The sequence below is a fragment of the Chroicocephalus ridibundus genome, chromosome 2 (assembly GCF_963924245.1).
Source record: "Chroicocephalus ridibundus chromosome 2, bChrRid1.1, whole genome shotgun sequence".
Classification (NCBI taxonomy): Eukaryota; Metazoa; Chordata; class Aves; order Charadriiformes; family Laridae; genus Chroicocephalus; species Chroicocephalus ridibundus.
In genome coordinates this window covers 165,133,930-165,158,763 of record NC_086285.1, presented here as the reverse complement: position 1 = coordinate 165,158,763, position 24,834 = coordinate 165,133,930, and the positions used below count along the sequence as shown (strand labels likewise).

At 40.0% G+C, this 24,834-nt stretch overlaps 1 protein-coding gene across 3 annotated transcripts in view; it reads right to left on the bottom strand.

The window, feature by feature from the left end:
* Window positions 1–908: 908 nt before the first annotated feature.
* The window catches only part of DENND3 (DENN domain containing 3), a 39,449-nt gene continuing 15,523 nt past the window's right edge, over window positions 909–24,834 (bottom strand). For 2 of the 3 annotated variants that reach the window (XM_063327612.1, XM_063327614.1), the window contains 16 exons: window positions 23,518–23,639; window positions 22,899–23,054; window positions 19,210–19,306; window positions 15,389–15,492; window positions 14,903–15,084; window positions 13,802–14,323; window positions 12,243–12,505; window positions 11,520–11,690; window positions 10,458–10,587; window positions 9,871–9,978; window positions 8,498–8,637; window positions 7,110–7,270; window positions 4,627–4,760; window positions 3,467–3,582; window positions 3,209–3,346; window positions 909–2,410 (listed from right to left, as the gene is read on the bottom strand). In XM_063327612.1, the coding sequence (XP_063183682.1) occupies window positions 2,210–2,410; window positions 3,209–3,346; window positions 3,467–3,582; window positions 4,627–4,760; window positions 7,110–7,270; window positions 8,498–8,637; window positions 9,871–9,978; window positions 10,458–10,587; window positions 11,520–11,690; window positions 12,243–12,505; window positions 13,802–14,323; window positions 14,903–15,084; window positions 15,389–15,492; window positions 19,210–19,306; window positions 22,899–23,054; window positions 23,518–23,639 (2,745 nt within the window). In that variant the 3' untranslated portion in view covers window positions 909–2,209. The other variant, XM_063327613.1, reaches the window with a different exon arrangement.

The following is a 24,834-nucleotide window of genomic DNA, read 5'->3' as shown; positions in this document are numbered from 1 at the left end:
TGAAGAAATTTTTCCTACTATCCATCTTAAACCTCCCCTGGTGCAACTTGAGGCCATTTCCTCTTGTCCTATCGCCTGTTACGTGGGAGAAGAGACCGACCCCCACTGCTCTACAACCTTCTTTCAGGTAGTTGCAGAGAGCGAGAAGGTCTCCCCTCAGCCTCCTTTTTGCCAGGCTAAATCCCAGTTCCCTTAGTCACTCCCCATAAAGCTTGTTCTCCAGACCCCTCACCAGCTCCGTTGCCCTTCTCTGGACCCGCTCCAGCACCTCAGTGTCTTCTGAGATTCTCTAAGTATCTGCTGATGCTGGTGTTCACCAGCTGGCATTAAAGAAAGCAGCGTTTTTAAAAAGGAGGCATCTCAATAAATTATGTTCCATTTCAATGAATTACTTTGGAGTCTTTCATGAATAAAAGAATTTACAAGCATAAAAACTGACATTTGCTCGTTCTGTCATCTGACATCTTCACAAGCTGGGTACGAACCAGTTGAGAAGGTGAAAGCAGGTTTTAGAAGTCCGGCAGGAACGAAAATCCATGAAGGCAACGGCCGGCAGGCGGCAGGTTGGTGCGGCCGGGTTGGTCTCTGCAGCGAGTGAAACGTCACTAACAGCGCTTGTGGGTCTCTGCACAGAGAAATCTTTTTAATTCAGTAAATAATTCCTTTCGCTTACCCTCAGCGGCCAGGGGAGGAGATAAGGAACCCGGAAGTTACAGACGAGGGGCTCAGAGGAGGACGCGTTGCCAGCAGAAGCCGGTTGTAGAAAGGAGAGTACGTAGCGAGGGAAATCCAGGCAATTATTCTCCGTAGCACTCAGACAGGACGCAACTCAGTGCCAAACATCATCGTCTCGTATCGCGTTATCAAGTTACACAGGAAAAAGAACACGGTACAAAGAGAGGCCGGAGTATCAATATAGTATTTAATATTCTTAAATGGCAATAAAAAGGTAAAATTTCAGTTGCCGTCGTACGATAAAAGCTTTCATCCGCACACGGAAATAGTCAGAAATATTACACAGAGTGTATTTCCAGTAGTTTACACTATTCTACACTGGTTTATATTTATTTTAAAAAGTAGCAGCCCGTTTTTTCCTTCTGTTTACAGTATTTTAAATATCGCGTTCCACTTTGCGCTGATACAGATAGAACTATTCTGCACAGATTTATTGCTTTACTCGGAGATAATTGTCATCAATGGAAAAAAAACCAACGGACATCAGGAAGCGCTCAGGGAACGGTGCTCAAGAGAGTCCCCAAGACTGCAACCCAGTGACGCTCACTGCAGCAATTAAGGAGTAGTTTGATGACTCTGACGTACTTAAAAATTAAGCAGATTCTACAGAAAATAACAGCAGTTCCCGTGATTACAGGAACGGCGTCCGCAGGGAGGAGCGGCAGAGGTTTGTTTGCGCAGTAACAGAAAGGGTGCTTCCAAAAGCAAGGCTAATATATACGAAAATGAAATAAATTAAGTGCTTCAGAAGGAAAAAAATATAAAATAAATGAGTGTCACAAACTGTTACAAATGCCAAGTGCCGGGCATTGTTTTTAAAGGAAAGACAAGTTTAAAAACAGTCATTAAGAATATCCGAGTATCTTGTTCCACCAGCAGGGAGCTTTCAGCGCTATCCGGGAGAGCCTGTCCGTGTCTCCATGTTAAATACTACAGCACCATAAATATCCATCCGGGGGTAATGGACAGTCTTCCCGGATAAATCCAGCTGCCAGTTCACAAAGATACTCAGCATTTACAGTAACTCCAACAAACGCACTTAGATTTTTCTTTTCGGTGACCGTTTCCAGCTATTACAGGCTGTAAAGATGATATCGAATTGCATTTTTTAGGCAACCCACGCCACGGAAGAGCTCCAGTGGAACGACTGAGCTGGTTTCGGCTCTCCCAAGGCAATCTGCACCCGCAGCCTGGCTGCAGCCCTGAGCCTTCACAGCAACACACGTCAAGTTTAAAGGCAGCGACCCCTCTACTCACATCTCCGCTTCTTTATCAAACGTGCAAGAGCAGCACAACGTGCAAGGAGAGATCCACTTCTATTTCGATTTTCTACAACAATGTAGGTACTAAAATAATAAATACCAAAAAGTAACACTGAGAGGTTGGTTGAAATATACGCAAAATGCTGGAGTGAGCACAGCCTGAGGTTCTTCACTTTTTTCCAGCCCAGGTAGACAGATTTTGATTAGTTTAACTATTCAGCTTTCCAGATGGCAATCTTCCCTTCGTCCTTTCCAGAGCCGCTGAGGACGTATCTGTCCTCTGCTGAGCACAGCGCCTTTACTGTATCGGCATGGCCAACCAACTCCTTCTCCACAGTCTTCTTCTCAGCACTGATCACGTAGATCTTCCCTTTGCTTTTGCCTTGTGATCTTCCACTGCTGCCAACCCACATCTGGAGGAAAAACCAAACCAAACCACAATCATTTTCGTGGGTTTTCCATTTCAGTTCCCAAGTCTAACCAAGGGCTGAATACACAGAAAGCTTCCCTATTTCACAAGGCACTTCACAAAGTCATTTCTGAGGAAGGAAGGAGGGAAAAATCTGAGAAAAAGATTCAGAAAGTTGCTTTCCCAACAGATATATATTCGTATGTATTTGCAAATTAACCCTAAACCTGCCCATCTAGTATGTCAACTACAATCATCTGCAGAGCTACTGATACCATGCAGGAAGAGCAGGTACACAGCCTGAGGCTGATAACGACAGGGACACAAGATGCTGAGGTCGGAAGCCGTTGGCTCCTTTGGTCTCTGTAGACTTAGGAATGTGGTAACCAAACAAGAAAAAGGTCACCTACAAAACCAGGCCAGCTAATTGGCATTTATTGTTTGTCTATTAACCTCTTCCAAGGCTTAAGTCTCAGGAGCCCTGAGATTAAATATCAAGGGAGCTAAAATTGCAGTTTCTACGGTTCCCTGAAAATGTCAATGGCTAATAAAAGTCATCGCGCGTTTAATTACTGACGAGGCTTTTGGCTTGACGTGCATTGTGGGGTATACCTCTAACTGCCAGCCGTGTTGGGCAGTCGTTAGCTTCTCCGATTTCAAAGAGGAATCAACGTTTCAAACCACTGCGTATGCAAACACCCGGTAAGGAAGCTAACCGACGACAGCCCATGGGAGCTGCAAACAAGCAAAACTTCAGTAAAGAATTCCACAACAGGTAAAAAACAGTCCAAATGTCTCTCACCTGATTTTTAACTCTTATCATACAAGTAATCTCAGAGCAATCTTGAAGATGAATCTTTTGAGGTGCACTTGTAACGTCTCTGGTGTTCCAAATATACAGGTCGCTACTCCCTGAATAAGACGCCCACACTTCGTCTCGCTAAAGCAGAGAAAAATACGTTTAACGTGAGCACTGCTGACAGGACGTATATTGCGATAAGTAACTATGGCTTGTAACGCCACTTAGTCATGCTTCATTTAGACAGTTTAAATGCAATACCTCAGGGAAGAGCTGGAAGCAGAGAAAATAGGAACACACATCCTTCAGGTGATGCTCAATTTTCATCTGTAGTCGAAATTCATGAGCTGACATTGCAAGTATGCAACTTCCAGTGCCTTCAATATTAAAGATAAAGAATTAGTAACAGGAGCGCCTACTTCCTCCACCTCTATAAACAATGGAGAAAAAAGGCAAAATGAAATGGATGCACCTAACAACTGACTTGTTTCTCAATCAGCAGTGACATCTTTGAGATATTTCTTCCCGGTTTTCACAGTATCTATCTTTTAGATCTGTTCTTTCTCCAAACACTGGTTGCTATTCTGCAGCGCATACAGCTGTTAGTTTAGAGTCCAAAAACGATGAGAGGAGAGGGAACAAACTCCTTAAAGTTAGGACATCTCAGACTTAGGTTGTCAAGTACACCTTTATTTTCATCTACAGAACTGAGACTGAACATCTCCTGAACATGCTCCAAAGTTAACAGGGCTGAATCCTTAACCCACCACAGCAATAGCAGCATCCAGACTGCCCAACCGCAGGACCAGGGATTTCCCAAGGCTTTAGCTTATATTCTATTATGATATGTTTGGATCCAGGATCTTGTGTATGGCAGTACTGAGAACCAGTGCAAAATTCTTGAACTGGTCACCATTTATGAAACAACTTCAAGCTGATCTTTTACCCCAGCGCAAAGCTTTACTTCATGCACCTGAACTCCTACAGAGGGGATGACATTTCTGGGAGCGGCCAAAATGCAGGTCTGGGGATTGCCAAGTCAGACCAATACCGTAAAGTCTAGCTGAAATACCAGCGGCGATTTACAGCTGCTATTGCCCCTCTAAACGTTAAAATGACTTTAAAGTTTTCCATTACAATTTACAGGCATCATGCCACGGGAGGGCAGACAAATACAGGGTAGCCAGAAGTCACAGCATGGGCAGCACCTCCAGGAGTGGCCCCAGCTAGCCGTCTATGTAAGCGTTTTGGAGGCCTTACCTACAGAAGGCTGCTCAAAGAGCCTCGGTGGAGACTGGGGGAAAAACAGCACGTACACAGATGTCTGAGTTTGAGATTAATGTATTGTTCTGTCTAATAAACCAGAGCATTATGAGAAAATGTAATTATTTTTTTTTTAATTATTTGAGGAATGAACTCACAGCACCACAGCTGGTCATTATGGAGCTTGACAGAAGTGAGATTTTGGCACGGCAGCTGAAAGACGCGGTTAACTTTCAGAGTGCTGATGTTCCAAGCAATCACTGTTCCATCTAAACTGCTTGAGTACGCTTCACTGTTGGTACAGATTAAAAAAATAACAACAATAGTACAGTGTACATTCCTGTTCAGAACAGAGTGCATACACAGAAGAGACCGACTTGCAAAATAACCCGTTTTACAGTAAGCCAAATTAATGTTCTTATTTCAGAGACTGGAAGAGTAAAGCACAGTAATGTGTTCCAACAGAAAATGGACTGAAGTCCAAAAGGCTTCAAGGCCAGATACTATCATTACTTTAACAGCGAGCGATTAGTCTGCTTCAATTCTTTTAAAGAAGGTGACCAGAGTCTTGAGTGGACAGGAGTATTTCCATCCTGTGCCCACCAAGATGCGTAGGGAAGGATCTAAGCTTCTTTTCTCCCCTCGCTATATTCTCTGTAGCTGGCTCTAGACAGCTGAAAGTGCAGTTAGAGCAACCAACAGCTCTGGGTTGCAGCCAGGCGTCCAACTTTCAAGCGGCTTATGTCTCCTATTGGAACCAAAGTATCCTAGCACAGGTATGTTTTTTTCTTCTTCTTAAGATTATACTTTACAAACTCTGTATCACTGGAAACTCTTCAGCCTAATTCAGAGTTCGAAGTGAATTAGCGCACACATTACATCGTGCATAAGGACTGAAGTGCAACAAAAATTTTCCCCATGATTCTCCTGATCATTGTTGCCTGTCGGATTCTCTCCCTTTTTCTCTCAAGTTAGGACAAAGATATCTCAAAACTGTTCTTCTTTGCTACTGCTGTGGCAGTGTACCCTCCCCCGGCACTCCCTTCCCACTTAAGCCATAACCACCAGTGGGGGTCGCGATGGCTGCATCCAGCTTACTTTGGACTTTGGGGGATGACGCGTGGCAACACGGTAGCCAAGGGCTGTCTGGAACAGTGACCCAGATGTCTTGCTGGTATATGCCTATAAGTCAATCATCTTACTCTATAAATAGCGGACAGCCCAGGGTCTGTTGAGCTCTCCTGCACGGCAGCGGGCTGCACATTGGGGCTCCCCTCGAGTAGGGACGCCCCTCAAGGTTACTGCTCGAGGCTGAGAGATTCTTTGCCGCAACAGATTCTTGGGAAGTGACTGATAGCATGCCAAGCTTTTAAATCTTAGCTAAGGGATAAAAAGGACTGATTGTGCATATATAATCCTTTACACATAAACTGTTGACCAAATCTGGGATTAGGACTGGATCCAGCTGCACCTAGACTCCTCTCTTAGGAGTTTAGAAAGCCAGGGGGTCCTTTCTGGACCTTGACTCAATGGGAGGGTGTCCCAGACAGTTCTGTCCTGCCCTGTCCTCCCTGCAGCAAATAACCAAGCGTGCCTTGCCATCGAATCTTGTTAAACTACTGTTGTGTTTACTATTGAACTTGTTAACTCCCTGTTTAACAACAGTAAAGTATATTGTTGCTTCTCTCTCCTATGAGCGAAGTGCATGATTCCATCCACAACAACTGCACCCGAGAAAACAAATTATGCTATCCCCCTTTTTCTAACCTTTAACATCTGTTGTCTTCAGATGACAAAACCTTTTTTCAGAAGGTTCCAACAACACCTAAGCAAATTATCCCTGAAACCCAGTTACACCTGCTGCGCCACTGGCAGAGCTGCGGCTGATGTCCGGTCTGGCCTGGGAGTTGCCATTCCCATGGGAAGACAGCAGGTTAAGGCCTCCAGCCAGCACTCTTCCCAGTGCTACCAAAAGATCCAAAGTATTTTGCCTGAACAAAACCATAAATGCTTTATTTCTTTTACAAACAGGCAGGAAAAACCCAGAACCATGTTGTAAACATGCAGTTGATGATGTGCTCAAAGCAAAACTGAAGTGGTCTTTAAACTCCCATCTGTATTGCTTCATTGTTGGATGCTGCCAATTCCTGGCTGCTCTCATCTTTGTCCAAAAAAGCATTCCTTTATCCTCTTTGTTCCAAAGTACATAACGCTCTTTTTTTAAAAAGGAAATTCTTAGGTTACCAAATACAATATGGGAGCTACAAAAACAGGCTAAATGAAGGCTTATGTTAGCAGGATAAGCCCCCTCCATTTAAAACAATAAATTCTTTCCAACATCTAGGAAAATCAGGCACTGGCTTCCAATATGGGCTTCTTTTCCTTGAGCACAAGTTAACTTTCTGGCTTTGTTTCGGTCTAATTAAAGCACAATACTGTATCATTTGGATCTTTAACTAGTCCTCTGCTCACTGCAGGCCAAATTCTCCAGGCTGGTGCATACTGTTCTAGCTACATATAATGGCTTTCCGTTTAACCACGGGAAGATTCTCCACATGTCCATGACTTCTCGGGGTACAGACGTCCTTCACATTTGCTTGTATGTGTCTTTTTAAGAAGAAAATGTTGTAATTAAATATACCTGGGTATTCCATTCTTCTTCGCCACAACGATGTCTGTAACATCAGAACGATGATCATTTAGTTGCTTATTACAAGACATACTGTGGGTGTTGATTATATAAATAATGGAGTCTTGAGAACCGATCCACACTTGACTCTGTTCTACCATGATCATACAAGTCTGGGGAGAAAAAGCAGGATTTGATAAAATCTAGAACAAAAATCACTCTTTAATGTAACATGGAAAAAGGCTATATTTAAATGCTACAGTTTTCTGGTGATCACCATAAGAGATCAAGACCCAGCGCTCCAGTATTCTATCCTTTGCTCTGCTCTACAAATAATGAGAGAGGACACATGTCTTTCTTTGCTGAGTTTATCCTTGAGTAAATAGGATTAATAATGTATCTTGGTAACTGACTCAAAGTTGTGTTTCCTGGCCCAAAGTAAGTTACAAAGGGCATTGGGGAAACCACAGAAGTTACTGTATTTCTCTCTTCTGGATTGCAAGTCATCCTGACCATCTGAACAAAACACATTTCTAGTTCAGTTAGAAGTAGTGTCTAAGAACACTGTCTTCTACTCTACTGTCTCTGGAACATCCTTCCCCCATTCAGAAGTTCTTTATTTCTCTCCCTCCCGAGTCCCATCAGTTCCAAAATTTCCTCCTCTCTTCTTCAGAATAGGTTGGTATCCAACTCTTCTCTTGGATTTCCATCTTCCCTCCACCCAGCTCTTTACCATCAGCTTTACCACTCCCTTTCTGACCGTCTCCCACACTCATCCACAGTGATGTTTCTCAGCTTTCACACAAGTGACCTATCCGATCCCTTTTCCTGCGTGTTCTCTCTACTGCGTGTTTTTCACTCAGTCTGCAGCTCTGGTTCAACTTCCCCTTCCATCGAGAGAGTTATTCTTTTCAGGTGGTCTTCCACAAGCAACTCTTTAACCTGCTGGTCGAATCATCTTCTTTTAGATCTCTCTTTCAGTATCATCCACCTGGTTTCCTTACACATTTCCCCAATTTCCAGTTCTTTAGAGCACAAGTGACTTTTCATCCATTCTTAGGGCTCATCTCATCTTCTCTTATATTGATTCTCTCCATTATTCTTTCTCCTCAACTGTTTCAAACCCACCCTCCTGCCCCAAGAAGCCATGCCGTCAGGCCAGCAAGCCCTCCTGATATCCAGTCCATCACTTCCACCAGCTGATTTGTTTCGTTATTAATTCATTTTCTCTCCTTTCCGTTTTTCTCAAAGATCTCCATTTCTCCAAGTTAACTGAAGCCCAGACAACTCAAATGTCTTCCTACAACTTCTAAGGAACGACTATGATTCAGGGTCATCCAGGCTATAGCAACAGAAACACCAAGCTAAAGCAGCAATTGCAGTACGCGTGTCAGTCTTACCAGTTTAGAGCGGCCCATTTTGAAACAGTGTTGTTGAATAGACCAGGTAGATGCGTCAAAGACGACCACTTTCCCCTCATTTAAAGCACACCATAGTTTTGGATGAGCATTGCCAGGTCTTTCTGAAGGGTCAAGATGCCCTAAAAATGAAGTAGGGAAGATGAAAGTGGTAAAAGAACATAAACCACTTTTGGAGACAAGTGGGGAAAACATTATTAGGCAGAGCAGCTTTCTAACAAAACGCATCTGTGTTCTGCAACTTGCATCACCAGTTAATGAATGACACATTTTTCACAAAGGATTTGTGCTCATTCTCATCTATTTCTTGAGCTTATCTTATGGTTTAATCTTACACTTCAAAGATATTCAGAGCAGAGATAATGTTTTTCATTGATGACTAAGTATTTAGCTAACTGGGACTGCAGGGAGGCTTTTAAGCCCTATGAAATACAACTAATAAATCCACTCAATCTCCTCTATTAGAGCTCCACTTAGAAGCCTCGCACTATAAAGGAAGGAAAGCACCACTGAACCCACCACCCACCCAACCACCTACAGTTGTTCCTGCCCACTTTCTTAACGTTAGAATTCTACTAGCTTTCCCCTTTTGTCTCAAATTGCCCAAATACTAGGAATTACGTATGAACTTACGTCAGAAGACTAGTAAGATTATGAAGTTAAGAGTTAGGAACTTCCAGAACTAACATATCTGCTACCTAAATTCATGCCCATAGCACACAGTCTTTAACTTCTCTCTCTTTTTTTTTTTTTCGCCAATGCTTTTTGAATTAGTCAGATAAAAATGTGCCAAGTATCACACAAAAGCTCACAAGAAAATTTATAATGCTTTCTTCAGGGATCGACTTAAAATTGCATGCGATGAATAGTACATTAGGTCATATACTACACAGTGAGAGTCACGGGCATATAGGTCTGGCTGGGATTTCAAGAGGTGGTACACTATTCCTTGCACTGTGGATCAACCAAACACCCCCGTATGACTCTACTGAAAAAATAAAAAAATAACAATGAATATTGATCAACGGTGGAGCATCATTCATCCACCCTGCTCAATAAATGAAGCAGAAGTCTTAATGGGAAATCAGCACATTAACACATAATTGAAGTCTATTATAAGGCATATACACACAGGAAGACAAATTAAGACTGTGAAAACTATGCCTTGGAGTATCTTAATATGCAATGTTACTGTTCTTTTTTAATGATTTTCTGGTTTAGTATTCAACACACAACCAAAGCATGTCAGAATGTGAACAAAAGCAGACAGTCATAATACCAGGTGTTATGAGATAACATGCTTTACAGGCTAATTAAAGCTGGGCTAACATAAAGAAAGCAATACATCATCTTACCTGGAGTGTAAAGCAAGACATCTATTGCCTGTGGAAATGTCTCATCAGCTGAGGGGTTGATCTTGTGCTTTAAGGTCTCTGAAGTTGTTTTGGGGACCATCATAGGCACTAAAATAGATTTTTAAACAGTCATGAAGTGCACACTTATGCCTAAGATCCAAGACACAGATCTATAATTCTTATGAAATAAGAATTCTGCACCATGTATTCACATTTCTCATTTTTCTTTCCCTCTAGCCTTAGCTGACTAGGAGAGCCAAACACCATTGCTATGAATTCTGGCAGCAGAAGCAGGCATACAACACCCAAGCACTCCAAACAACCAAAACAAAAATACAGCATCCGACGCGGGGACAGACATACCAACTAAGGTTCTGAGGCACAGAAGCAAAAAAAAAAAAAACCACCACCAAACCCATAAGCTTTCTATTAATACTATTTAATCAACTACATCCGTGAAAGTGAAATCAGACTAACATATTTTTATATTTCTACAGATAATCAGTTTGAAACCAGAATATAAACAGAAAGAGCTGAGACAGATGATGCAATAACAGCAGGTTTCGTAGCCTTGCTACGTGACTGACCTTCATTTTTCATCCTGTCAAAATAAGACAGTTTAGAGGCTGCGTATATGGTTTTGGAGGACTGCAGGGCACCAACTACAGCATCCATCAGGAGAACGTTTGTCAGTGCTTGCTGAATATACTGAGGATCCTAAAGACAAAAATCTTACTGTAGTTTATCTATTGTTCATTATTCTTACAAGTCTCCATGTTCAACACTCACAACGTACGTCATGCTTAGCACAAGCACTAGCCAGTTGCTGCGCCGCAGCGTAATTCATGCTACTTGCAGTCAAACCCCGCTCCCACATCACACGTTCCACTCCCAAGCAAGGTCATGGAGCCAGGAGCCAGCGTTAATTCATTACACTGAAAGAAGTATTTCAGATCTGGCACAATCTTGATACAGGAGGTGCAAATGAAATCACATGAATGGCACAGATGAAAAACATGCAGTGGACACAGGATGGATATCCATTTTCAGGATGGATCTTTCTTCATGGGAGGGAAGTACACATTATGGTTCATCTTGGCTAAAATGATTCAAATCCTTCCTTAAGAACCACCAAGCTACATTTCCACTATTAAATTCAGCCATCGTGAAGAATTATGTGGTTTAAATGGAAACCCTGCTCGTATGATCCTTTTTCTCAAGGTTTCTGTGGCAGAAGACTACATCTTCATCTATTCATTGAAAGGATCTACAGCCGGCAGGGTTCCAGAATGGCAAAATTCTTTCTACGCGTTATACTTCGAAGCAAGGTGGGGAAAATTTTGTTAGTTAGGATCGCTATTCTCATACATTGTGAACTCAAGAAACTACTTCACAGAACTAGTGAATAAATGAAAAGTTCCATGCCAATGAACAACAAAAAATATCATATTTTTTTAATGTAATCTTTTTTCTTGTTTTTATTATTCCAGAAGTGTTATACTTAGAAGTAACAACAAAAATAAAAGTTTATTACTTAGCTATTGTTTGCTGAAACCTCGAAATTCTAAGATTGAGGCGTTATTTATTTAGAACAGAGACAGAAAGCATGTACTTCCTACTTATTTGGTTAGAAATTCCCATATTTATACCTTGTGGTCATCCGCCATTTTCTTTCCAGCCCACATTTCTTTCACTATCAGGTACCAGAGATCACACTCAGTTTTAAGGTTAGCTTCAAAGACTTCTTTTTTAGATAATGTTTTAATCCTCAGAGTAGGTATTCTCAAAAGAAGGAAAGCTACAGTCGTGCTCTTAACATCCTGGGAATGCAGGGAAACAAAGAAAGCAAGGAAGATACAGCATGCGATCACAGATAAGGTGCAGTACTCATCCTACAGGGCAAATTTCTCTATTTATAACTACAGCTAATGATTTCAATTGTCTGCACACACCATTGAGCAGAGATGGTTTTCTGAAATACACGTTTCAAACAACATCATACAGACTTTGCTACACAGCGGGTACAGGCTGGCTCGCTGACACCACAGTCTAATAAGCACACTTACGTTATTAAACTTCTCGAGCTCTGTATCCCACGTGCTGTGCTTTGCACCTTTCTGTTCATCTAGAAGTTATGACCTCTACATTTTTATTCTATGTCATCCCAGCGCCTGGTAAACCATCCTACATCAGCCCTGAAATTCTTGGTCCAAAGACCCAGAATTTTATCTAGTCACTCGTAAGTTACTGACTTCAAAGGTGTTCCCTACACTCCTTACTGAAACTTTAAGTTGAGAGACAGATCTCTGCAGCACAAAACACGGCCTATATCCATGGGCATGCAAGAGAACAAGAAGTTACTTGATGCTCACCTCTATGTCCCTGAAAGAAGCAATTTGGACATAACCAGGACGTCCTCCTTCTGTCAAAAGGAACAAGCGCTTTTGGGTCAGAGCTATTTTTCCTACGCCATAGGTAGTTTTAACTGAGCAGGATAACTTGTAGACACATTCATTTTTATCTAGATGCTCTATTACTGTCGGTGGCAGGTTCACCTCTTGAGCTTCTGCTTCAGTTTCTTTCCAGTAGTTGTAGAAATCTCTGAATGTTTCAGGATCAATCTGTTTCTGCTGTCCTAAAAAATATTTAAAACTTATTTAATGTGAGAAAGTTACACAGATTTACAGAGACAGATAGCTTTAAAAGATACTAGCTTTCTAATTGTGCCTCTGAGAGCATGATGGGTAAGCAAGGTGCAAAAACTACAAAAAGTAGGCCTAGAAAACAGTTAAGAGACAAAACTCTTCTCCTGAGGTACAGAGATTCTTCTGTAGTTAGCCTAGGCCACTGGTCCCATGTATCTGGCATCCTTCCTTTCACCCTGCTGTACGGAGGGAGGGAACAAACACTGTGCCAGTCTTGCTTTTTAAAATTCATGCCAAAAATCCAGTCAGCCGATGGGACAGGATTTGTACGTCCCTACTGAACTGAATACTTTTCATTATGGCTTTCCAGTTCTTTATTCTATTGAATGCTACTGTATCGCATACTTACCAACCTGGGATAAAAGCTAAAAGTTATAACAGTTAAAGACTTAATCAACAGGTATTCTAAGTAATTAGTTATTCTAAGAATTCAAGGATTTGGAGAGCAGAATCTCAAACAAACACAAATTCTTGCGAGATGTATGCTTCAGAAAGTCTTGCTATCGTCTTGCTATTTCGACCAATGTGTAATCCTTTGTGGTCACAAAAATACAACAATTATCAAAGTAACTAGGCACAGAAAGAGAACTGAACAGTATTTTATAAAAGCACTCGCAAACTATGTTTTTAGAAATTGATCACAAGATTCACATCTCATTCAGGAGAGAAGAAAGTTCTCTTAAATATAAATGTAACTTCTCCTTTTGCTATGATGACCATCCAAGAGGAATTTAACTGTAACCACTTGAATTCTGGATTTTGTTAGTTTGTTTTTAACAGACTGCCACCTTGCCATGTTACCCAGTGGTTTTACAACACAGAGGTATTTTCCATTAGCAACTAGGACAGTCTTGTATTCACTTTACTCAGCCAAAGCCGAAGCAGAACAGCACACCATCAGATCACAAAACTACCTCACCTATACAACCTGAAAAATTGTAAATTGTGCGCCCAAATGTAAGTGTATTCCTTGTCTTTATTGTAGATGCAAGTATAGACATTCTTGTATACATCATTCTCCATAATTATCTGAATTAAATACAATTGTCCATAAAATTCATATATTGTGAGATTTTAGAGACCCATAAAATGTTGAATAGTAATTGAAAAGAAAAACAACTGGAGACAAAAAATTGATTTTGGTTCATAAAAAACATAATGAAAGGAGGTTTGAAATTGTCATTGCACCAATGTAGATGGTCACTAAAAACGTATCTTGTACTCACCTACTGTTAGGGCATCAAATAACCGATGTATAGTATCTATATCTTTGACAATCCCAGATTCCTGGATTCGCTTCACAAAATCATCCAGTTGCATGTGCGTTTTTGGCAATTCAAAATTTTTTACATGGTCATCTATTTTCATAACTTCTCTTTGTTTTTCCATCACTCGACTTATCAGCTTCTTCAGCTCAGGCTTGCGGTCTGCCTGAGAACGCTCAGAAGGAGGCATAGTTTCCACTATTTTTCTTACAAGATCAGTAGGGAAAATTCTTAAGTCTGTTTTATCTAGGTTCTGAAAGTCAGAAAGCGCATTTAGTAGTTTCCCTTGCATCAAGCTAATAAGTCCCCGGAGGTAGAAGTACCTTGCCAGCAATGCTGAGTTATCAGGTGGTAAGGTATTTATAGCTTTGCTGAGATGGTTGAAGAAGTCTGTGTAGTAGGAGTGAACACACTGGAATATCAAAGGAAAGTGAATTTCTGGGATTTTGAATGTACTGACTGATTTGGAGGGCATTTTCACCGCTAAAAACAAACAAACAAAGAAGAACATTGATTAGTATAAACAGCAAGTAGAAGTGCCATACTACAAACAAAAAGAATCCCCATCACAGCAACAAGCAATTACATCGCACAAAATTCACGTGTGATTACAATTTTGCTAGGGAGACAAATATATTTCTATGTCCATCATCCTTATTATCAGAATATTCCCTAATCCAATAATATCAATTCCGGGAGGAGAAAAAAAAAAGACACTCAGTTTCTATAGGACTTGCTTTGTTAAACACTGATATGTTTAAAGGCAGTGGAGAACCGAACATAAAGTGGGTAAGGACCGAACATGGTTACTGAGTCAGGAAGCAGTTCTACAGTATCAATCCTACTGTGAGCGTTCAGTCTTTCACGGCACAGCAAAACTTCCAGCAGACCACAGACTGATTCAACATGCAAGAAGCAGCACAGACAGGCCCCAGCTCAAGACGACCCAGCTCACCATTTCTTTCCAGCATCTGACACTGTTTCTGTGAAAATTGTTCAGTGATGTCACCCAAAAAGATAACAGAAAAGACACGGTATAGGTTCAACACGTTCTTCCCTTACCAATGCCTGTTTCTATTCTTCGAAGTGAGGAATTTCTAGTAGGACCCTCTGTCAACTTGATATCTTGCAGATTCGGCATACTGATTACCATACGCCTATTGACCGTGTACTGTGGATTAAGTCGTTTAGAAGCCATTTTCCCCATAGTCAGTCTTCTTGGCATAAGAAACATTAAGTTTAAGCTGGGAAAAATAATTTTAAAATTATATAACTAGTTTTAAAATTCAGTTTACATACATACAAAATTACTAATAGATTTTTTTTTATTATAGTATCAAGTTACAATTATAGTATCAAGTTACAATTTCAACAGCCATGGCTGGACATGTTCATATCATCCTTTTACAGTAAGCTTAATAAAACGTCCTATCAATTAGTTGTATCTTACGCATAGGTGACCTGATCTCTAAAGATACAGTCAAAGGAGTTTTATTACTGATATCAACAGAAGATTCAAAACCAGACTAAGGAAAGAGAAAACTTTACCTGTCCTCTTCAGACTGGGTACTCAACTCAAGTCGAGCAAAAGCATCCATCTTTCTGTTCAGACGAGCTTTAAGAAAAGAGTGAAACATGTAGGTCTCCAAAACCTGTGAGACATAAACTGGTGAATTGTGGATCATTTACAAAATACAATTTTATTAGCCTATTTTGCTCATTTTTATTACCTTTACGTATGCAAAGCTGAGAATTTCCTATTTAGCTTTGGAATTTGGAAATTCTAATTTCAAATTTAGAATTTCCAATCACAAAACCAAAAATCATAGAATCATTTAGGTTGGAAAAGACCCTTAAGATCATCGAGGCCAACTACTACTGAAGTTTAACAGCATATTTTCTGCCTATAACTAAGTGATGCTAATATTGTCTATGGTTTGCAATAGCCAGCTTTCCTCCCGGTAGCCCCCCAAAATTGTTCCCTGTTAAGGTAACTGTCATGGTGTCATCCAGAAATAATATCCAAAAAGGTCAAATCGCTACTTTTAGGAGAGAGGACACCATAAGAAATGCCAACAGTGAATTAAAGAAAAGTGCAAAGCTACCATTTCAAATATAAATAAGATAAAAGCTAGGGTTTGAGGCAACACAACATGTATATTATATAAATGTTAGTTCTAGCACAGAGCTCTCAGAAAACTATTCCATTCAGAAAATCGAATGCAAACTTCATCGGGTGACAGTGTTGTTATAATCAGGAATCCTTTCTTTATGTTTATACCACCTCCGGCCTGTACAAACTTACTAATGCAAAAACAGTTGTATCTTCGAATGTAACTATGAAAAATTACTTTGATTAATTATATATCCCAGAGGCTTGCCTAAAATACCCTTGTTATTCCTGGACTTTATCACAGGACCAAAAAAAAACCACAACCAAACCGACTCAAAAAACCCACTGATCAGACATCATTGTATTTCTATGATCTTTTTAAAAGGCAAATGAGAAAGAGTCGTAAGTAATCTAGGCACTCTGAAATTAATGGAGACATTTCACCAACAAATAGGTCATTGTTATTCAAGATGCCCCTTATCAATCCATTTGCAACATACCCTGTAAAATGGCATCTGAAAAGCATTAAGATTCCTGCTTTTAAGTATTTCTCCAGTAGATGGCACTTTTTGTTGGCAATTGTATGTACAGGAGATGATGAGCTGCAGGAACTGAAAGGGTCCTTTCTAACGGTTTTTGGAGTTCTCTTAACATAATTCTAGATACCACTAGTAACTACTCTGTATTGTGTTATCTTCTAAGATTTGCTTGAAAGCAAACCTGGTATTTAAGTGATTAGTTGGTATTGAAGTGAGTCAACTGCTCAAAGCTCTTCTTAAATCTGCACATCTGAATTTTAAATTAATTTTAAATTTCAATTCATAAAATCGTCACTATTTCATTTATAGCATTAGAAACTGTTACTGAAAATATTTTAATTATTTCTATTCATTTGAAATCCTGGCCAGAACATTTCCAATTAATTTCTCTCCTGATGATGTATTAATAGGTTCTTTTTTCATTTTTCCTTTTTGTTTGTATGTTTTCAAGAATGTTTGCTGGTGTTGCAAGCTTTATCCAACAAACATTATTTCCTATTTAGGATTCATCGGTTTGTTATCTTTGAATTGCCAGAGATTCTGCCAAGTTTGGCAATTACTGCTCGAGTAAAATGAGATACTTTTCTGATCATTTCCTTCACACACTGACATCTCCTTCAAATGGATGTTCAGAAACTTTTCTTATCATATGCTTGAAGTAGGAAAAAAAAAAAAACAAAACAGGAAACAAAAAAGGTGTTATCAACCACGGCCTGTTGATGTTAATGAAGACTTCATTTTGCCAGGTATAAAACAATTACTCCTGAGAGGTAACTGCCAAATTCTAGCAGCAAAATAAACCTCTAACTTTCATATGCACCCACAGAACACAATTAAAAGCAAATGTAAGATGGGAGATGCGCTTTCTCACATTTCTTATTAAACCTTTTGTTTGACCCACAGGTCTGTTAAACAAACTATAGTGTCACCAAAAAAAGCGAAGACACGAGCCAATAGTATTTTACTTTTGAGAAGCTTAAATAACAGCACAACATGTCTCACAGTTAGTTAGAATAAGAAGCTACTTTATTAAGTATCTGTTAAAAACTACTAGGTAATATTGCATCAAAGGGTGCAAGAAGCTGAGAAAGATGTCTTGCATCCCTTCAGAAATTAGGTATTGACCAGAGACACTCTCAGTTTAGGGTAACAGTCTTCCAAACAATTATTTTTTCATTTAACTAAGGTAAACTTTTTATTTGATTAATAATCATGACACTTAAGAAAAAAAAAAAAAAAACAAACCCACAAGTGTTTATAACTTTGGATTTTGTCTTGCCATGTCAAGACCGAATTCTCCCAGAACACTATACATGGCTAGACACAAACCCTTAAAACATGTAAATTCTGTTTCTTTCACACACACCAGTTTAGTTTAATTCTTTAATGGCAAATATTAATTAAATCAGGTGCAAACAGTTTAATGGAAAAATAATAGCAAGTATGAAACTCTCAACCTTCCCACTTCTGGGCAAAGTACCCTAACACTGCGAGATACTCTCGCAGGAACCTGCACACTCTTAATCTCTCCTTCTGTCCCTGCTCCTTTCCTTCTGTTCCCCCTTCCTTTCTTCTTCCCTCTCACTCAAAGGATCTCCAACCTCCAATGGTCACAGACAGTCCTACACCAAGGGCATGGAGAACTGCTGTAAATCCTACAGCCTGGTGACCAAGACGCTCTCCTTTTAATGAGGAAATTAAACCTACTCCATTTCCTTAGGATATACAAAGCCATTACAGAAAAGGCAGACTGACACGCCACGTACTGTCTATGCTCTACAGGAAAACAGACCTGCATCCTTCATAAAAACCTGGTTCACTAGATACACTGGGTGAAAAATGAGTCATTTTGGAGCTTCAGCAGATCAAGCTGATGCTAACGGGAGGATCAAGCTGATCAGGGCAGGTGCAAAAGGGACTCAGGGCTTGTATGGAAAAACTCCACACCCCTACAGGTTTTCAAACCCAGGTTAAGTGTTTAATAAGCTGGGTTTGCAGGAGGGCTAAGAAAAACTAAGTGAGGGTTTCAGGTTGTCCTTTAGCCTCCGTCACTATTGGGCCTGGCCTGAGGCTATGCACTATTTGCATATTTCTTCATGGGCTTCACCAGCACAGAAAAGTAAGTTAGGGTTATATTACCTGGTAAAGCACATGGAAACTAAAAATCAACCTACGTCGCACACACCCTGTCACACTGCAGGCCCTAGGGACACCAGTGCCACTCATACGCTCAAAGTCAGCAGCATGTGGTGGCCTGGAGCCAAGCAGACATCCTCTACTCCATGCCTTGTCACTCAGGCTGCGGATAAAGCAGGTACTTCGATTTGTGTCATTTCAGCTCCCTTCTGCTGTGCTCACAGGCTTGCTGAAAACTCATGTCTACAGACAGGCTTCGGTGCAAACAGTTTGGACAGGTGCCTGTACTTAAAATACAGTTTAGGTGTAGCTTTACTGACCATCTGCCATAGGTGAATCTCATCCCCAAGGAATTACATTTAATTTGCTCTGGAATTACATAGTACCTTGCTCTCGAAAAAGCTGTCTACTATTTTATCTGTTTATAGTGAAGGAAATATATTTGGTTAAGCATTCTGTGGAAGTTGGTGGTTCAACACCACCACACAGACCAAACTGTGACCATTCTATTAATTTTTGGCATTAATCCTAAAATACAGATTGATAACAGAGAATCACAACATATTTAACACTGAATTTACCTTCTTGTAAAACGGCTGGTCTCCGATTGCCCTTGTTTTCAGAAATTCTTCACTGTTAAACACTCTATGTTCATAATTTAGATGGTCTTTTACCTCCCTGGAGACAAAAATAAATAAATACATAAATATGCTTGGAGATTTGTAAGCAAGCTGCACTTTTGCTGCAGCAGCAGCCCACTAGTACTACTAGAAATATGCTGCAGTATCGGAAGGCAAACTCAGTTTTAATGAACAAATCTGAGTTACTGAATCATAGAAAAAGAATGCAAACTCTCATGAGGAGTAAGACAGGCTACCTGCTGCCACTGCCATTTCAAATCAGCAAATTCACTTAAGAGTCTGTGGGATCAATTTTAATAACCTACAGAGGAGATTTTGTATATTTATAAAGTCATGACTTCAGCTCCAATCCTGGAATTACATTTACATACACAGTTCCTGAATTACGTACGACCCATCCGGAGCGCTAAGACAAGTTTACCTATTCACATAGGCAATTTGAAAGATGTGAACTGACCTCACACTGCCCCATTACATTGCATCTGTAACATGCACCCCAAATATTATAGATTACATTATTTTTTGCTGCACTCTCAAACTCTGCTCATAAAGCCAGCAGTAACTGGAAATTGGGTTAAACTAAAGAGACAGGTCTACTGAAATAAAAGAGGAAGCGAGATAAAGAACTGATGCATATTTCAGTATATGCAGGGTCAGAGCAGGCAGCAGAAGCCCTGTATTACCCGTGGAAAAACAGACATCAATACTAACTTCTGTGCCCTAAAGGTGAGCCAGAGAAAGTTGTTTCAGGAGCAGAAAGTGGGAGTTTTTTGGAAAAAAAAGCTGTTTTCTGAAGCCTGTGAGTAAGAAATTATAAGTTATTTAAGCTAGATATGTGCAAGTGGCTAAAATCAGGCCTCCTTTTATTATTACATCTTAATTCATCTACTCACGCTGGATATTGAGGAATAATAAATTCCCATGAAAACACATGAATGAAGAAAATAAGTTGGTAAGCTAAAATTTGAGTGTAAGAACACAAGGGGAATCTCGTACCCATGCAGAGATCTAATAGGTCTACATATCCCTTGTCTTTCATAGATCAGTGATAAAAGCCTATTAACAGTTTATCAAGCCATGTGGGTTCAGAAAAATGATGGTTAGTAAAAGCATGTAGTTCTATGTAATTTGACATAATTTAGCATTGTTTGCTTTAAACACAGAACCTCCATGCACGCAAAAATACTACAGTGCTTCGCTGAAGACAGTATCAACTGGCAACACAATTGCATCAGAGATTTACTTTCCTTCACTCCTGGACGCTGGTAGATACAGCATTAGAAGACAGAAGAAACAAGGCTGAAAAAAAGAACAAAGAAAGAAAGTTTGAAGGAAAAGAGAAAGGAAGCAAGAGAAGAATCAACCCCTTTGAAGAACTTATTATCTCTTAAAGAGTAAAGCATCTGTTCATTTTTTGTAGCCAAGTGTTTAATGCATTAAAGATTTCAAGCTGTTAACAGCAAAATGCATTTCTCCTCATCTTTATCTGGAACATATTGTTGCCAAACACTGAAATCCACCAAAATCCCACAGTGGTAGCACATCAGGTTGTAAATGCATTTCATTGCTGTGCTAGCTGTACAGTCCGTTCTATCCTCCATACCCAGCCCCTGGAGGGCCCAGCCACTTGTATGAACACTCCCTAAACTGATCCCAAACCAGCAAGCAGGTTAACAGAGACCTGGTATTTGGATTATAGAAATTAACCCAGCACCTTCTGACTGAAAGCGTTACGGAGCATTCACGTGAGCAATTCGGTAGCTAATCCAAAGCAAGCACCACCTCCAGCAAGAAGCAGCAAGGAATAGCTGGGGATGGTTATCTGCACACCTATTTGCAGGCCTCTGTCCATAAAATCAGATTCTTTACAAATACCAGGCAGGCAGTTTCATTTCAAGGTCAAATATGCTATAGATAGCAAATATGCTATCTCTGCGTATGCAAACCAACCATCCATTTGCTGCATTTTTTTGTACGAATCACCTACCACACTTCCATTCTCTCTCCAAATATAAGCAAATAATAGCAAATAGATTTACAACCAGTACCCAGACTGGTAAGATAAAGCAGCTGTGGGTATCAACACATTATATTAGATTAAGAGCAAGGAAAATTAGCATAGCTGGACCTTTTTCTAGAGGGGGGGAAAAAAACCACCAAAACTTACTCCACATCATTATTAAAGTGTCAGTCCCAACCACACCCAACACCCAGCATTTCTTCTGCCATCACTCTGTCCTTCAGCTTAAACAGCTTCTCTGCCTCCTTCCTTCTCATGTGGTTGCAGTCTCCAGAAATCTCACCCATTCTCAGCATTTGTTCCGTTAGCCAAAACACACCCAGGTGTTCTGAATCATAGAGTCATAGAATGGTTTGGGTCTGAAGGGACATTAAAGGTCATCTAGTTCCAACCCCCTGCCCTGGGCAGGGACACCTCCCACTAGACCAGGTTGCTCAAAGCCCCATCCAGCCTGGCCTTGAACACTCGCAGGGATGGGGGGCATTTACAACTTCCCTGGGCAACCTGTTCCAGTGTCTCACCACCCTCACAGGAAAGAATTTCTTCCCAATATCTAATCTAGATCTCCCCTCTTTCAGTTTGAAACCATTACCCCTCATCCTATCATTACACTCCCTGATCAAGAGTCCCTCCCCGGGTTTCCTGTAGCCCCTTTAGGTACTGGAAGGGCCTCTAAGATCTCCCTGGAGCCTTCTCTTCTCCAGGCTGAACAACCCCAACTCTCTCAGCCTGTCCTCATAGCAGAGGTGCTCCAGCCCTCGGATCATCTTCATGGTGCTGAACTCCCAATCCTGCTCTCAGCTCTTCTACCCTGTCCAAGTTTGAATTCATTCTCCTCTAACAAGAGTGACCAGGACTGTGTCCAGTTACAAATTAATATCCCTACTGGGCCTTAAGCTTTTCCTAATTATGAAATATGGGGGCTGCACTTCTCTTCCTGGAATCTTTGTACAAGAGACATACCATTTCAAAATTAGAACAGTTTTATCTAAGGCATCCTACCAATGTATATGTACCTGAATACATTAATTATTGATATTCCAGCAGGCTAGCTGGACCTCCTCCTCATATTCCCCTCATAAAACTTAAGAGATTTACGAAACATTTATGAAGTAAGACAAAACGACTGAGGGAGCTGGGGTTGTTTAGCCTGGAAAAGAGGAGGCTGAGGGGAGACCTTATCACCCTCTACAACTACCTGAAAGGAGGTTGTAGAGAGATGGGGGCTGACCTCTTCTCCCTGGTGACAAGTGATAGGACGAGGGGAAACGGGTTCAAGTTACGTCAGGGGAGGTTTAGATTAGATATTAGGAGACATTTTTTCACTGAAAGGGTTATTAAACATTGGAATAGGCTGCCCAGGGAGGTGGTGGATTCACCATCTCTGGAGGTGTTTAAAAAAAGGGTAGATGGGGCACTGAGGGACATGGTTTAGAAGTGGCTCTTGTCAGGGTAGGCTAAAGGTTGGACTCGATGATCTTAAAGGTCCCTTCCAACCTCAACGATTCTATGATTCTATGATTCTAAAATAAGAGTATTTTCAATGACAGCTGAAGTATCTTAACCAGTACCATATGCTCTTATAATAAAAAATACTGTATCCACTCACCTAAAGATATGAACAATTAACTGCAAAGTTGTTTGCTGAACTTCCGTATTCAGTTTCTGTTGCCAAGCCCTTCTACGCATTTGGAGTTCACCAAGATCCGTGCTGGCTCGGAGATGGCAGAGCTCTAGATCATAATGCAGCTGAAGACTCTCCACTCTACACAGAGAAGAAAATTATCAAGTTACATCCTACCACCAACAATTTCTTTCGTCCCTTTTACTTTAAAAGTCATTTAGGCCTCACACATCTTTCAGCTAGAGAAAGTGCAAGATTGATTTGCAAGTGTTGACAAGCTAATAAGATTCCTGGAAGTCCTACTAGTGCATGTAAATCACAGTGCTCCCTGTCTTCCGTGTAAAGAACAGTAAAGTTCAGAGAATAATCAGTAATTAAAAAGAAAGCAGCAATGTTGCTTTGATGTAACCAATCAAGGTTATGATTTTGACTGCTTAAAGTTACCTGTATATAAATTAATTGAAATTTTCAATTTGCCCTTACCAACTACAATGGTTTTTATAAGAATGAAATAATATAACAAATAATATAAAATAAAAAACTTAGAGAGAGGGTCAAGCATGATTTATGTGCCATGATAAACACAACTTCAACATCTTTTCACCTTTTTATGAAAGCTTCTGCTGCATGTGCTGGAACATCTGGAATTTCAGTTTCCTCTTCAGTCATTTTTGAATGTGTAATATCTCCATTATCAATATTAATAAGTATTAAGTCTTCAGTTTCCTTTTAATAAAAAAAAAATAATGACTGTAAATATACTTATGTTGTAAAAACATTTACTTCTTCTTTATATAGTTCTCGGGCAATTAATTATTTCAGCAAGAAGATAAACCAGAAAACGACTGACTTTTTTCCCTCACAACTAGAAGATCATATGGATAACTAAACAATTACTTTCAAGAAAAATAAATGCCATTAAACTAATAGATATTACTCTCCATACACAAACATTTGGTAACCTAATATGCTCTTCATACAGTACTGAATTAATACTGGATCTCTAAGCTTATCCTTGAAAAGGTATACATATGAAGATATGTACAAAACCATATATACATATGCAAAGAAGCTCCCTAAGAGCTCATTTACAGCACCGACTCCCGTACTTACCCTGTTGGGATGACTGGGAGAGGGAGCGTTTATATATTAGAGTCTCAAACGCATGCTAACGGACAAAATGTCACATGGAGGTCAAGCCCATGCTGATCTCTCAGTTTGCAATTTTAAAAACCGTAAAGATCAGACTGTAACAAAGTATATATAAACAAACATAAAATCTTTCAAATTATATCTGTTGTCTTATTTCTGATAGTGACATCTTCTTACCGATAACTAAAAAAAAATAAAATTTAAATTGTCTATTTCATCTTAACTTAATTTTTTGCTCATTTTGGACTTGACTAGATGGACCTGTTCCACTTTGTCTTATAATCAGATGCATTAGTCTAATATAAACACACACAATTTTTCTGTGTTTGGTTTCAAACGCTCACAGAAAACCTATGTGACATCCTCAAAAAAGTATATTCACATTAGTCCTGCCCTATGAAGCTGAGTTTTTCTTATATCTTTTTAGCTAACCAAGATTAATGTTACCCATTGGAAGTGTCTGAGTTAAATAAGATTCTGAAAAAAGATGACAAAAAACCCCTCAGAAAGATTATGAGATTGTATTCTTTACATTGCTTTTTTCTTTCTTTTTTTGTGAAATACTTAACCCCACCACAGGGAACAGCAGCATCATTAGAGTCTTTTCAAATGCATGCTCAATTCTTAACCCAGATGCCTGGAAAAGGCACCTAATTCATCCCACACGACTCTGAGAGAAAAGTAACCTCACCGATCTGAAGGGAAACTATTTGTACTATACAAATGACATCTAAGTAGAATTTTTCCCCGAATGAAATGTGAACTCACA